Genomic DNA, 14,532 nt, shown 5'->3' on the forward strand with positions numbered 1-14,532 from the left:
ACAGTGTATGGTATAACATTAAATGGATTTGGGGTAATGGGCCAAGTCTGGCTTAAATCCCATGTCCTCATGGACCTCACCCATACAGAATAGAACATTAAATGGATAGATGTGCGGCTGAATGTAACTTATTTATTCTTGTTTCGTCCTGTTTTTATACCTTCTTCTCGATTACGAGTTAATGAGTTACCATCACCACCGAGCTGAAAATAAATTACCGATTTGCATGTTACATGAAATGACTGACCATTTACCTTCACATACTAAGTCATGTTTCCCAGGATTCTGAGATGAAATGTTCCAACACAGGCCCGTGTATAAGCAAGTCGTGGGCATGCGATGGTGAGAATGATTGTAGAGATGGTAGCGACGAATTACCTTCTATATGCGGTAAGTGACATCATATTCGACTTAATTTTAAAACTTCTTGGGGTGTTGGCATTAGGCAAACTTCTTATAATCATATGTTTTGCCCAATTAAATTTTTTAATTTTGGAACTACGCTTATATTATTAATTTCGAAAAAATCTTATATATTTTGTTTTTTAGACTTATTTTACTTTTTAAACTTTTTACAGTAAAAGCAGATTGGGCTCGTTTTTCCGAAACAATTTTTAACTTATGAAATAAACAAAAAGATTGTTTATGTTTTATTATTAAAAGTTATTTTAACTTATTACTTTTGCAAAACTAGCCCTTTACCTTTTACTACAATATAATATAACTCCTTGAGTAAACCTTGAACCTTGTACCCTTTGTATTACAGGCAACAAGACATGTAACTCCGATCACTTTATGTGTGGTAATGGGATATTGTGTATTCCTAATTCATGGGTTTGCGATTCCGATAATGACTGTGGAGATAATAGTGATGAAAGGAATTGCAGTAAGTTGATAGTGTGTATATTATGTTTATATTATATGTGAATACCCTATGTGTGTGTATTCATACACCTCATGTTCACTGTCGAGTTATAACATGGGTATCTTCTTATACACCAGACACACATGGTGTATTCATACACCTCATACTCACTGTCGAGTTATAACATGGGTATCTTCTTATACACCAGACACACATGGTGTATTCATACACCTCATACTCACTGTCGAGTTATAACATGGGTATCTTCTTATACACCAGACACACATAGTGTATTCATACACCTCATGTTCACTGTCGAGTTATAACATGGGTATCTTCTTATACACCAGACACACATGGTGTATTCATACACCTCATACTCACTGTCGAGTTATAACATGGGTATCTTCTTATACACCAGACACACATGGTGTATTCATACACCTCATACTCACTGTCGAGTTATAACATGGGTATCTTCTTATACACCAGACACACATGGTGTATTTCATACACCTCATGCTCACTGTCAAGTTTTCATTCCAGCCAACACCCCATGCGCATCTGGCGAGATCTCGTGCACATTTACTCAGCAGTGCGTAAAGAAATCAGCCAAGTGTGACGGAAAGTATGATTGTCTCGACCAATCAGACGAGCTGTATTGTCATGTGACCTGCAACAAAGACCAGTTCCGGTTCGTTGGTTGATTTTAAATCTTTTGTTTAATTCATTTATCTGAAAAATGTGATTAATTTCTGTAAAACACTATATAGAATAAAAAGTGCCTTTAAAAAATACAATATTTAGCTAATGCGCAAATATTGCCTAAAATCCAGCTCGCATGGCATGCATTACTATAGTACCTCGCCCATATAGAATAAAAAGGAAATTAACTTGTTCTTTTTACAAGATGTGAGAAGCCACCCTTATGCATTCCATTGTCTTATAAATGTGATGGTGTACCTCACTGTAATAATGGAACAGATGAAATTAACTGTAAAGGTAAGGTTTGCTATATGGTTACTGTTAATTTAATATTTTTGTGTCTTCATACACACCTCATGCTCACTGTCAAGTTATAACATGACTACATGAGTGTATTTTTATACACCAGACACACATGGTGTATTCATACACCTCATGCTCACTGTTGAGTTATAACATAGGTATCTTCTTATACACCAGACGGCAGACACACATGGTGTATTCATACACTTCATGCTCACTGTCAAGTTATAACATGAGTGTATTTTTATACACCAGACACACATGGTGTATTCATACACCTCATGCTCACTGTCAAGTTATAACATGAATGTCTTTTTATACACCAGACACACATGGTGTATTCATACACCTCATGCTCACTGTTGAGTTATAACATGAGTGTCTTCTTATGCATCTTATGCTCATTTTGAGTTATAACATGGGTATCTCTATACCTGTCATGCTCGCTGTCAAGTTAATATATATATATGTGTGTATGTTTAACACCACAGTAGGCATGAAGTATTATATGGGTGTCTTCTTATATACCCTGTGACCAATATTAGGTTATAACATGAGTGTCTAATACACAATACACACATAATGTACCCATACACCTCACACATACATTATAACCCCCTCATGCCCCCTGTCAAACAGGTACAGCTTCGAAATGTTGTGGTAACGCCACATTCACGTGCATGGATGGAGCTTGTATACCTCATGTATGGGAATGTGATGGTGAATTGGATTGTCCTGATGGTAGCGATGAAGGCCCTGTGTGTTCTGTCTTCCAATGCCCTCCTGACAGACCTTACAGGTATATAATGGTTTTTATATGAATGCACGCATGAATTTTTGTATTTATATAAAATGCATTTTGTAAACGTTTCATAAAAAATGTAATTTAAAATGTAGACCTTACAGGTATGTATGGATATAAGTATTGTATACTGTATAGTGATATGTCTATTATATATGTGATTTGTATAGTCCTGATAGACCTTACAGGTGTATAATGGTTTGTATATGAATGCACACATGAATTTTTGTATGTCAGATAGATAATGACTTATTTATAGAGTGTTCTATAAAATGCTTTTTGTAAACATTTCATAAAAGAAATGCAATTTTAATGTCTGCGCTTTTTACAGTTTAATTGAAAAAGGCTGATATTTTCTGGAATTTTATGAAATTACGGATTTGTTTAAGCATTACATGAAATAACTGACTTGTTTAGGCATTACATGAAATAACTGACTTGTTTAGACATTACATGAAATAACTGACTTGTTCAGACATTACATGAAATAACTGACTTGTTTAGGCATTACATGAAATAACTGACTTGTTTAGGCATTACATGAAATAACTGACTTGTTTAGGCATTACATGAAATAACTGACTTGTTTAGACATTACATGAAATAACTGACTTGTTTAGACATTACATGAAATAACTGACTTGTTTAGGCATTACATGAAATAACTGACTTGTTTAGACATTACATGAAATAACTGACTTGTTTAGACATTACATGAAATAACTGACTTGTTTAGACATTTCGTTTAAACAATTAAATACCATATATACTTAGATGTCAAACCCAAGATATATGCTTACCATTAAACAAGTTATGTGATGGAATTAACAACTGTGGATCGCATAATGATGATGAGACGACATCTGTTTGTAAAGCTGCAAATACATATGCAGGTTATTGTTGTCATAGTGTTGTATTTATTTCAGAATATTAAGTTATGTGGGTATAATCGTAATATTCGGGGTATTACGGTGTACTTAATATATATTTGTGTTTTAGAATATTTTAATTGTATGTGTGTAATATATGTGTGATCATAATAAGGTATTATGGTGTATTTAATACATTTTTGTGTTTAAGATATTTATATTTGAAAGGTTAAAATGTGCCTTGAATCTTGTGCTAGTTTTTATGTGTTTTAGTTAAACTCTTAATATGAGTGGCAAATGTGTCCTTGGGCAAGACACTTAATGGACATTTGTCCCAACCCAGTGGTTATTAATGGACTGTAGCAACCTGGGTGTTGGAGTAATGGGTCAACTCTGGCTTGAATCTAAGGTCCCATGGCATGCTACGGTGTAGGTCGTCACCCACATAGAATAAAACACAATTACTAAAAAGTGTTTATAAATTTTTTAATTTGAATTTTTTTTTCAACCAATCAGGTCACTCTGCCAACTCTACACACTGCCTCTTGTGGCGAAAACATTTGGGGTCAAGGTCGGGGAATTCCCCTAACCCAGTGGGTGAGCATGGGTTTGTTTGTTCGTCGGGTGAATGCACCCCGTATTCAACTTTATGCGACGGGGTGGAAAACTGTGAAGATGGATCCGATGAAGTTGGATGTTTTAGTGGTGGGTGAATAGGGGGGTTAACTAAGTTATTTGGTTCTTTTTAAGGCTATCTATCTACATTTGATTGTTGAAATTAGGCTTTTGTGGAATTTTTATGGAAAAACGATCTGACCAAATTGGTTGTTTTAGTGGTAGGTGAATTAAAAGGGGTTAATATTATTTTGAGGTTGTTCGGGGTCGTATTTACATTTGATTATTAAAAAAATCTCGCAAGTCTAAAAGAGCGTTGTTAATTGTTCAAATACAATTAGAAATATGGGATAATATGTGTTAATGGTATCCATCTTACTCTACAGTACAGAACGTGGTGTTTTAAATAATATCTTTGTTTTATTTAGTTTTTAACTATTGCTTAATAAAAATGTGTTTTCTTTTATACAAAGTATTGTATCTTTAATCTTAAATACAACTCTATTATTAAACACCTGTCTGTTTTCATTTCAATAACTTTTACACCCCCCACAGGTGCTTGTAACTCTCAAACCAACCCCTGTGGTTTTGTGATTGGTTCAACTTGCAAACCACTCCCCCCTACTGCTAAGGGTGGGAGGTATGACTCATATTGTTCATGTGAACATGGATTGCAACTTAGACATGGGAGATTTGGTTTAAGCTGTTTCGATATAGATGAATGCTCTACTTTTTTACCATGCTCACAAAGTTGTACGAATGTTTATAAAGGATTCCGATGCAATTGTTTTCCTGGATGGAGGAAATCTGTGAGTGAAGTTTTTGTTTGTTATTTATATTATAGCAATTGATCCCGAATGATATTTTTTATAAGAATTGTCCAACTTTATGACTAGATCAGGCCAGATTCACCGATTTTATTACAATTAATTTGAAGTTATTTTAGTAATAGGCTAACTGTGGCAAAAAAATCTAGAGCCTCTGCCCTCTGGTGTGCCTTCCTGTAGGATCTCACTAATGTAGAATTAAACACAACTATTTATTTTTCCCATATTAAATAAAAAAATAAAAATATTAAACTTTTATGTATTTTTTTTAACTTAATGTTTTCATTTATCACTAAATAGAATGTATTCCTTAAGAACGCCATGCTGTGTATGAAATATAAATTGTTATAACTCTGAATTACACTTGAGACAATAATTAATAAATACCAATAATGTTTTACAGGACTGGGTGTTTTGTCGAATGGCCCCCAACCCATATGCGATTCCCACATTAATAATTGCACCTGGTATTCCACAACTGTTAGCAACATATCAGAACCTTGAGTCTGTGGTGCAACCAACTGAATCGTATGTTCTGCCAAGTTATGTCAAGATTGACTTGTAAGTTAGGATGTAGAAATTTTGTTTTGTTTTTATTATACTAAGCATTTTTAAGTTACAATGTTTATAGCGATAGGCATATTTTAAGTTACAATTTGAAAGTTACAATTATGTTTATAGCATAGGCATTTTTGTATATTGCTGTAGCAGAGGCATATGTGTCCTTATGGGTTGCCTAAATTGTCAGCTATACATAAAAAAAAATCATCCACAAAGTTACATACAGGGTAACTCGTAAGCGGGCACAAGGTGTATGAAACAGAGCACCTGTATTATAACGACTGTCAATGACCACCATGCGAGAATAAATAAGTTACATTTATTTGACCATTCATTGTTTTACTACAGAATGACAGCAGCAAGAGACACGGTTTATTTTTTGGACAAAAGACAAAATTCTATCATGAGTTATAAAAGCAATTTAACTAAGAAGGTAAAGTTCAGTTTAAGCAAACTTACAAATACAGTACCTAGTTTTAGGTAAAATTCAATAGAAAATGCTTAATTTATAAATGTATTTTACACAATAATTAAACTATTTTAAAAACATTATTTTACACAAAAATATATAATTTAAAAATGGTATTTGCACAAAATTTAACCTAAAAAAGTAATTTAAAGAAGAAATTAAATTTATATTGAAATTATGTATTTAAATTCACACTGATTAATGTTATTTTCACACAGATTGGATCACTCCCCACAAATTCTTGTATAAGCTCAATATCAGTAGATATGATTTCATCCACTTTATATTGGACTGAGCTGCACCCTCCTACCATGCATGTATATCATATACCAACTGCGATGTCACATGTTCTATATTCTCATGCTAATTGGTCAGTATCTTGGCCATTAGATGTCGCACTATGCCCTTTTACAGGTTAGTATTGTATTTTTTTTATTTTACAGCCCTGTTATAATGACTGTTGTTGCCCTGCGACGCATGGATAAATAAGTTACATACGTAATAAATCGTAAGTGGGTACATAGTGTATGAAACAGAACATCCGTGTTATAACAACTGTCGTTTTCCAAAAAAAGTTAAATTTTGAATGAATGAATGTAACTTATTTATCCTCGCATGGCGGGTAATGACAGTCGCTATAACATGGGTGTTCTGTTTCATACACCTCGTGCCTGCTTATGAGTTACCATGTATGTTACTTTTACAGTTTATTTTTTCATTCTTATGTGGAAACTCATAAACAGGCACAAGGTGTATAGGATATTCATTAAAAACTAATAAAAACATTAAAAAATACGTTTTTTATAATAACTAAAGTTTTAATTCTCACTCATATTTTTCCAGGTTACATGTTCGTCGCTGATGGGGGAGCGACCCAAAAACCTGCCACTATTAGGCGCTATAACATGGATGGCTCAAGCACTGATGATGTCATTAAAGTAAATAATGCTGGTTGGCTGGTAAGGACAAGCCCTGATGATGTCATCATAGTGAATGATGCTGATTGGCCAAGCAGTGTTACGGTTGACTACACAGCAAACAGAGTATATTGGGCTGATAGGAAGAAAATGTCGATCTCTAGTTGCAAATATGATGGATCAGATAGAAGACTTATTAAACAATTTTCAGAGGTTTGTATATGTTTTTTAAGCTTAATGTTTATTTTTTATTGTAAATTTTTTTGTTTAAGTGCTGTATTTATATATTACTATATTTCGCAATATAATTTACTGATATACTGATACCATTGTGGGCAGGTCACGTAATTTAATTTACTGATATACTGATACTGTGTTCCTGGGCAAGTCACTTAACAGAAGCTGCTCCAATGGGCCTACTTTGAGTATATATTATATGCACGAATAATATTCAGAATTAAAAATTTTTCAAATTTCATCTTTTTAAGCTTTTAAAATTTTTAATTTTTTCACTTTTTTTTATATTTTTTTACATATCTAAAAAAATATTTTTCCTCCCCTACAGCACCAACCATTAAAGATTTCTATGTTTGGCGACTTTATATACGGAACTACATTCCATACAAACCGTGTTTTTCGTATACACAAGATGGCACATACCATAACAAGTACATTTCATGAATGGGAATTTCACTCTCAAGGCGTGAGACCGGGAAAACCTATTTTTCTACCAGATAATAGAAACAAGCTAGACTGGGTGTTGCCCAATGCTCCAGGAACACCACTTTTTTCAATAATCAACTCAATTCCAAAACCAGCACTGAGTGAGTTACGGCATCGGTACGAAATTTCGTGCGAGAATTGCGCAAAAAATCAAATATGTCTCGCCCAACCAATTTCGGGCGAAAAGTTTCCAAAGCCTGGAAAGTTTCGTTGCGTTAATGTGGACCATATAGATACCAATGTATTATGCAATGGTGTTGAGTGTGGGGGCAACAAAACTTGCCAAAATGGTGTTTGTATATGTGATGGTTTATGCACTGGAGCAACATCCTCCCAACAGCCAGGAGTTGCTACTACTACAATACTAGTTGTTCTTATCATGTGTTTATGTGTGGTGATGGTAGTTGGTTTCTTCTTGTGGAAGAAAAGGTCAAGATGGTCTGGGTAAGTTAGTGTTTTATTTGGCCCATTTTCTGTTTTATTTTTTGTTTATTATTGTTTTCTTTCTCTCTTTTTTTATTTATTTTGTTTGATTATTTTTTCATATCTTTTTTTGTTCAATTATATTCTTATGCTTTTTTGTTTAATTATTTTTTTATCCTTTTTCATTTGTTTTATAATTTTTTGAAACTTATTTTATTGTTTTTTTTTGTTTAGTACTTACTTTTTTATTGTTTTTGAAAGTTTCAAGGTCACTCATTTCAAAAGGATGTTGACACCAGTTGCACATAATTGTAATGATTCAAAAACCCCACAAAGCTTAGGTTATATACTCATAAAATAAAACATGGAAAACATATATACAAAAAACAATGGGGACAAAGTTAAGGAGTTTAAAGGGGACACAAACATACAACTTAAAGGGGACAACATATATACAGCTTTTTATAGGGGACAACAAAATGGTTTTAGAAGTAATGAGAGATTAACAAATTCATTATATTTTTTCTTTTTCTTTTTTAAGTTAAACATGCATAGCGTAAAACGTTAAACAACGGTATAGATGAAACGCCTTGTTTGGTCAATGCATCAGCCAGTTGTTTTTTCGATTCAACCCATTCCATTGATAAAAGTTTATTTGTTTCCATCATTTCTTTGAGGACTGCAATGTCAATTCGCAGTCGTTTGTCAGCAACCCCCTTCCTGGAATGAACTGCATCGTACAATGATCTGTTGTCTGTAATGGCGTGAATTGGTAATTTTGTTCCATGTCCTTTTCCATAGAACAACTCTGTAATCATATATGACAAATAATATGCAGCCTCAACTGCATCACATGCTGCAGATGCTTCTGCTGCCAATGTACTTCGAATCACTCTTTTAATTCTCTTCGACTGCCAAGACAAAATGTTACATTTTTTGTTTTCTCCAACAAGAAATATTAGGAAAGCACCTTGGCTACCACCGTCATGTAAATTGGCAAATGCTGCATCAGAATACACAACAAGTTTTAATTTCTCTACGTCACCTAAAGACATAAACTTAATTTTCAGATCTTCGTTATGTAACTTTCTAATAACTTTGTTGCAGTGTACAATATCTTTTACAGTTGCCTTGTTAAAATTTGTAGCCAAAACACAGACATCAAACGATATATCCGGTCTAGTGTGTGAGCTTACCCATAAAAGTTGGCCAATTTTCCTTTGAAGCAACTCCTTTTCAACAGCTGTGACGTCACTATTCATGTTGCCACGACGACAACCGCTAATATTAATAGGTTCCAACAACTTTATGTAAGAGGATTGATCTACTGTTATATGTCCTATTGTCTCTTTCATTTCTAAGCCGATATATTTAAATTTTTCGCTGCTTTCCGATCCAATGGTAAATGTTTTATATAGTTTTTCAATCACGAGTGTTTTAAATTGATCATTACCTATCCACAGTATATCATCCACATAAACACACATCATACCTTGTAGAACATTATTGATATGATAGATGAACATTGCTTGATCTCCTGAACTTGGTTTCGCACCAGCGTCTATCATAAAACGTCGCACTCTCTCATACCACAAACGGGATGCATCGACCAGCCCATATACACATTTGCGAAGCTTCCAAACAACATCTGGTGGACAATTGGCCTCATTGGGCGGTTTCAAATAAATATCCCGATCAACTAATTCACCTTGTAAGAAAGCTGTCTTTACATCAATGCTGTTCATGCGCCATTTCATCTGTTTTGCTACGCTCAACATTATTCTCACAGCTTCTTTAGAACAAGTAGGTGATTCTCTTTGTAGATTTTGTTTTTGCTCTTCGAAGCCTCTTGCAACCAATCTTGCTTTGGGTACCATATCATCACCTTTTTTCTTCATGGTACAAACCCAACGCACAGATACACACTTTTGGTTTTGGTTCTTTACTTCTTGAAACACTTGATTTTCTCTCCAACTTAACAGTTCTTTCTCTTTTGCTTCACTAAAAATATCACTGGTTATTACAAATGATTCTTCAGTTTGTGGTGTAGTTTCATTATTAATTTGTTCATTAGTTTCATCATTAACATGTTCCAATCCGGTTACTTTCGAAAAATCAATCCATGTACGTTTGCCATACAGGTCATTGGGTGACTCATATTCTATGTTGTACGAATTTTTATATTTACCCGTGGCTTTTCCAGCTCTACCCAATATTGTTGCTTGATGTTCAATCCCTTCTTCATTTAAAAATTTAACTTTATCTTTAGGATGTAAGCTTACTTTTTGTGGATTCAATGTTGTAACCGTTGATTCTGGAACTTGACGAATTTCTGAATGATCTTCATCGTCATCACTAGATGAGTCATCAGATTCACTTTCTTTGTTCGAATCATCTGTAACCCTGTTTGTCTGATCCCTAGTATCGAGATCCGATACCAGATGTGGCTCGTTAACTTTTGTTACCCTACAACTATGCACCTTGACATATTGACCTCCATGTCGAAGGAAAACAACAGGACCATCTTGGCCCAAAACTTTTACAGGCCCTCTCCACAATGGAGAGTCATCACGCTTGTAATAAACTGCATCTCCAATAGCGAAAACATTACCAGTCTGACGAGTTTGTTTCCGGAGAGCTCTACGAATTTTTTCAGAAGATTCTGCGGAGATGAAAGCTTTTCTAGCAGCATGTAGCGCAGACAAGTGTGCACCAACATCCAAGCTTTCACATACTCCAAGCTTTCACATACTTTTTGGGAATTTTTTTCATTTTTTTATGTATGGCTGATTTTTATGTATGGCCCTCTCCACAATGGAGAGTCATCACGCTTGTAATAAACTGCATCTCCAATAGCGAAAACATTACCAGTCTGACGAGTTTGTTTCCGGAGAGCTCTACGAATTTTTTCAGAAGATTCTGCGGAGATGAAAGCTTTTCTAGCAGCATGTAGCGCAGACAAGTGTGCACCAACATCCAAGCTTTCACATACTCCATTAAGTGCTGGTTGATTATCTGTAAGAGTTGATGGTAAGTTAATATTTCTACCAAATACCAGCTGGTGGGGACTAAAGCCAAGCCGGTTCACGAACGCATTTTTGGCACACACACTCCAAGCAACAGCGGTTTCCCAGTTGCACTTTTGTTCGAATTTTACCTTGTTTACCATATTTGTGAGTGTTAAGTTGTGCCTTTCACAGACACCATTGCTCCATGGTGAATATGCCGCCGTTGTCCTGACAGTGATGCTGAAATTGTGACACATATCTTGAAATTCACTGTTGTTGAATTCTCGTCCATTGTCGCTAAAAACATTTTTAGGTGCACCGAACAAACTAATCCAATTGACCAAAAACTCTTTTACAATAATGCTTGCGCTCTTTGAACGTATTACAACAGCATTGCTGAACCGAGTAAAGGTGTCTATCATATGAAAATACCAAATATTATGTTCCAATTCATGCAGGTCTATAGCGACAGTGTCATTAAAATCTGAGCCCCAGGACAAACCAACTGCAGGCCTAGCTGGTGGTTTTTTATACTTTTGACACGTACTACATGATTGAACAATGCCTAGAATCATTTTGGACATTTCTGGAGTTAGTTTTCCAGAACTTTTTAATAATTTTTCCATATTTTCACAAGACGCATGACCAAATTGCTTATGCAGTTTTATTAATGTCTTGTTCAAATTTCCAGTAGATTCATTTCGCTCAAGTAAATTAACTTCTTCATTGTTCACAGGCAAATCTGGGTGAATGGAAACACAGTAATGTCCACTTGTTGTATTCTTTATATTGACATCATTCCCAAACATTGTAACTTTGTCATTTTTTAAATCAATTAGGGTCTCAGCCTTTTTTAGAGAAGTTTTACTGAGGAGAAGGGGAATGTTTTTATTAACTATTTCAGTCGTAATTTGACATTTAACACCAGCAATACAAGCTGGTATACATGCTGCTCTGTGTGATAGGACCTTCATTCCATCACCAAATACAAAGGAACTTTTACTTGGATAGGTTTTAACATTAATTTTGTTTTCGTTTTTAAGCGATTTTATAAACTTTGTGAACCATTTTTGACCACATACCGTTTTAGTGCATGCTGTGTCCACCACAGCGTGGTTTTCAGCCTCGTTCGACAACACTTCCATCTTGTCATCGTTTGTCTGTAGGGTGACTGCCACATTTTCAGGTTCCAATGTCGTAGACATTACATTGTGCTCTTTATGTGGGCAAGTTGAAGCCCAATGCAATTTTGAGTCACAAATCGCGCATCTGCTTATATAACCAAACTTGTTCCGTGGATTCTGTTTTCGTTGTGTGTCCTTTTTATTCCAATTCACTGGAGTCTTTTTCCTATTCATATATTGATTTTCAAACACTTCTTCCTTTACATTTGATGAAACAGCTTCAGTATTCCCAAAAACCCTTTTTAGAGAGGACTTCATAGTTTTGAGCTTTAAATCGGCACCCAACGTGAGTGCTAATTGGCGTTCACTATGACTAAGATTGGCTCCATCCATTAACTTGAAAGCTAAGACTGCGTCAGATAATTCCATCCCATGGCTACATATTTTACTATACAAATGTTCAAATTCAAGTATGTAGTTATTGATAGACAGAGATGACCTTGAGAATGTATTGAACCTCACATAGGCACTGTATGCTTCATCAACTTTTTCTGTTTTAAAAGCCTCATCCAATTTGTTTAGAAGAATATTCAATCCACCATCACAATGCAGCTCTTCAGTTGATAAACTTGAGATGGCCCTCTGAGCCTTGACATGCCCCTCTAAGGCATAAAGATTTACAATGATTGCTTGCTCAGATTTTTTAACATCAGAGACTAACTGCCACATTGATATCTTCCTTCTCCATTCTACATAGCAATCATTTTCAACAAATTTTGGTGGAGATCTTCTTGAAAGTGCCATTATTAACTTAATAAATAGAGTACTTAAAAGTTATAACCATCCTCTGCTACCATGAAAGTTTCAAGGTCACTCATTTCAAAAGGATGTTGACACCAGTTGCACATAATTGTAATGATTCAAAAACCCCACAAAGCTTAGGTTATATACTCATAAAATAAAACATGGAAAACATATATACAAAAAACAATGGGGACAAAGTTAAGGAGTTTAAAGGGGACACAAACATACAACTTAAAGGGGACAACATATATACAGCTTTTTATAGGGGACAACAAAATGGTTTTAGAAGTAATGAGAGATTAACAGTTTTTTTTGTTGTTTGGTTTATTTTTCAAGCTTTGATTTATATTTTATTCTGTTTGATCACTTTTTGTTGGTGTTTTTGGTTTATTTTTTACCTTTCTTCCCATTGGTCGAATCCAGATTCAAGCATAGTCGAATGAACCAATCACAGACTTCGGTTGGTAGACTGCTTTACAGCGAGCTTGTTGCCTTGGAAACTGATGATAATAGAAGTATGACATCACTGATGACATCATCGAATGGGGGAACCACCAACGGTGATATAACGTCACCAGAAACTGAAACAACTGAAACAGCTATGAATGAGGTGACAGTTTCAAAACTAAACATCACATTTTTACTTTTGTTGGAAATTTTTAAGTATTTTGGTGCCTTTTTATGATAAAATATGTGTGTGTAAATTTAGTGTTTTTTCTGATTTTTTTAAGATTATATGCAGCGATTTATTAAGTTAAGAAAGAAAAATGGCTGTGTTGCAGTCTGTATTTTAAATATTAGCGGACACTTTACTTTCCTGTCTGTCTTCGGAACTTACCCATATAGAATAGAAATTTACCAAAAATAAACAAATATTTTTCACAGGACATTGGAGGCTCTTTTGACCGGATATTTTACTCTAAGAATCTTGAAGATGAAACTTCTGAGCAAGCTCTGCTTCTAAGAGGGCAACATCTTTCTGAAGACTCGGACCCTCCTCATAAAGAAGATGAAAAAAGTGAAAAAAATCCAAAAACAGCACCTTCTGTGTGACATCATAGGCAGTGATTATGACTTCACAAGCGTACATGTGACGTGTCACAGAGCAGGTTATGACATCACAAGTGTTGGTGACATATGCTGGTTATGATGTAACAGCCACGGTGCTATCGTTAACATACTATGCATTCTCGGGTATTTTAGTTCTTGTTTTACCTGGCTAAAAGTCCTGATGCGCTTACACATCTCATTTTTACGACGTTTTTACTTTTGTAGGAAATTTTTAAAACCCTTTCGGTGCCTTTTTATAAACTTAAATATTTTTTCAATCATTTTTTAAAAGACCAAATGCAGTATCTATCTTACTGCACTTTTTAACAAACAAACTTGAAAATAAAACAGTGTTTTGTTTCGTAAATATCTTCTGTTCTAAGTGGGTGATGTCCTTGTCAAAGGATTTAGGCCAAATTTGGCCCTTTATCCCAACACCCAGGCTGCTTTTAGACTCAAGTCTTTCA

At 34.7% G+C, this 14,532-nt stretch overlaps 2 protein-coding genes across 2 annotated transcripts in view; one reads left to right on the plus strand and one right to left on the minus strand.

Annotated features, from left to right (window-relative positions):
* Positions 1–14,432, plus strand: part of LOC149725799 (prolow-density lipoprotein receptor-related protein 1-like) — a 64,027-nt gene extending 49,595 nt beyond the window's left edge. The window contains exons 72-86 of the mRNA XM_089891429.1: positions 282–390; positions 767–886; positions 1,412–1,559; positions 1,776–1,867; positions 2,513–2,672; positions 3,450–3,568; positions 4,061–4,249; positions 4,715–4,968; positions 5,390–5,547; positions 5,896–5,980; positions 6,235–6,430; positions 6,860–7,146; positions 7,499–8,100; positions 13,439–13,625; positions 13,901–14,432. Coding sequence (XP_089747555.1) covers positions 282–390; positions 767–886; positions 1,412–1,559; positions 1,776–1,867; positions 2,513–2,672; positions 3,450–3,568; positions 4,061–4,249; positions 4,715–4,968; positions 5,390–5,547; positions 5,896–5,980; positions 6,235–6,430; positions 6,860–7,146; positions 7,499–8,100; positions 13,439–13,625; positions 13,901–14,068 — 2,874 coding nt within the window. The 3' untranslated portion in view covers positions 14,069–14,432. The remainder of the gene's footprint in view (positions 1–281; positions 391–766; positions 887–1,411; positions 1,560–1,775; positions 1,868–2,512; positions 2,673–3,449; positions 3,569–4,060; positions 4,250–4,714; positions 4,969–5,389; positions 5,548–5,895; positions 5,981–6,234; positions 6,431–6,859; positions 7,147–7,498; positions 8,101–13,438; positions 13,626–13,900) is intronic.
* On the minus strand, positions 10,858–13,331 carry LOC149725801 (uncharacterized). Its single transcript, XM_089891501.1, has 2 exons — positions 11,237–13,331; positions 10,858–11,094 (listed from the first exon to the last, which is right to left on the minus strand). The coding sequence occupies exons 1-2, from the start codon at positions 13,013–13,015 to the stop codon at positions 10,873–10,875; spliced, it is 2,001 nt and encodes a 666-aa protein (XP_089747627.1). The 5' UTR covers positions 13,016–13,331; the 3' UTR covers positions 10,858–10,872.
* Positions 14,433–14,532: the final 100 nt, after the last annotated feature.

The sequence above is a fragment of the Ciona robusta genome, chromosome 13 (assembly GCF_009617815.1).
Source record: "Ciona robusta chromosome 13, ASM961781v2".
NCBI lineage: Eukaryota > Metazoa > Chordata > Ascidiacea > Phlebobranchia > Cionidae > Ciona > Ciona robusta.

Coding starts and splice junctions, on each gene's coding strand:
- LOC149725801 (XM_089891501.1), bottom strand. CDS start 13,015: ATGGCACTTTCAAGAAGATCTCCACCAAAATTTGTTGAAAATGATTGC. Junction 11,095..11,236: donor TCACAAATATGGTAAACAAG/GTAAAATTCGAA, acceptor CAACTCTTACAG/ATAATCAACCAGCACTTAAT.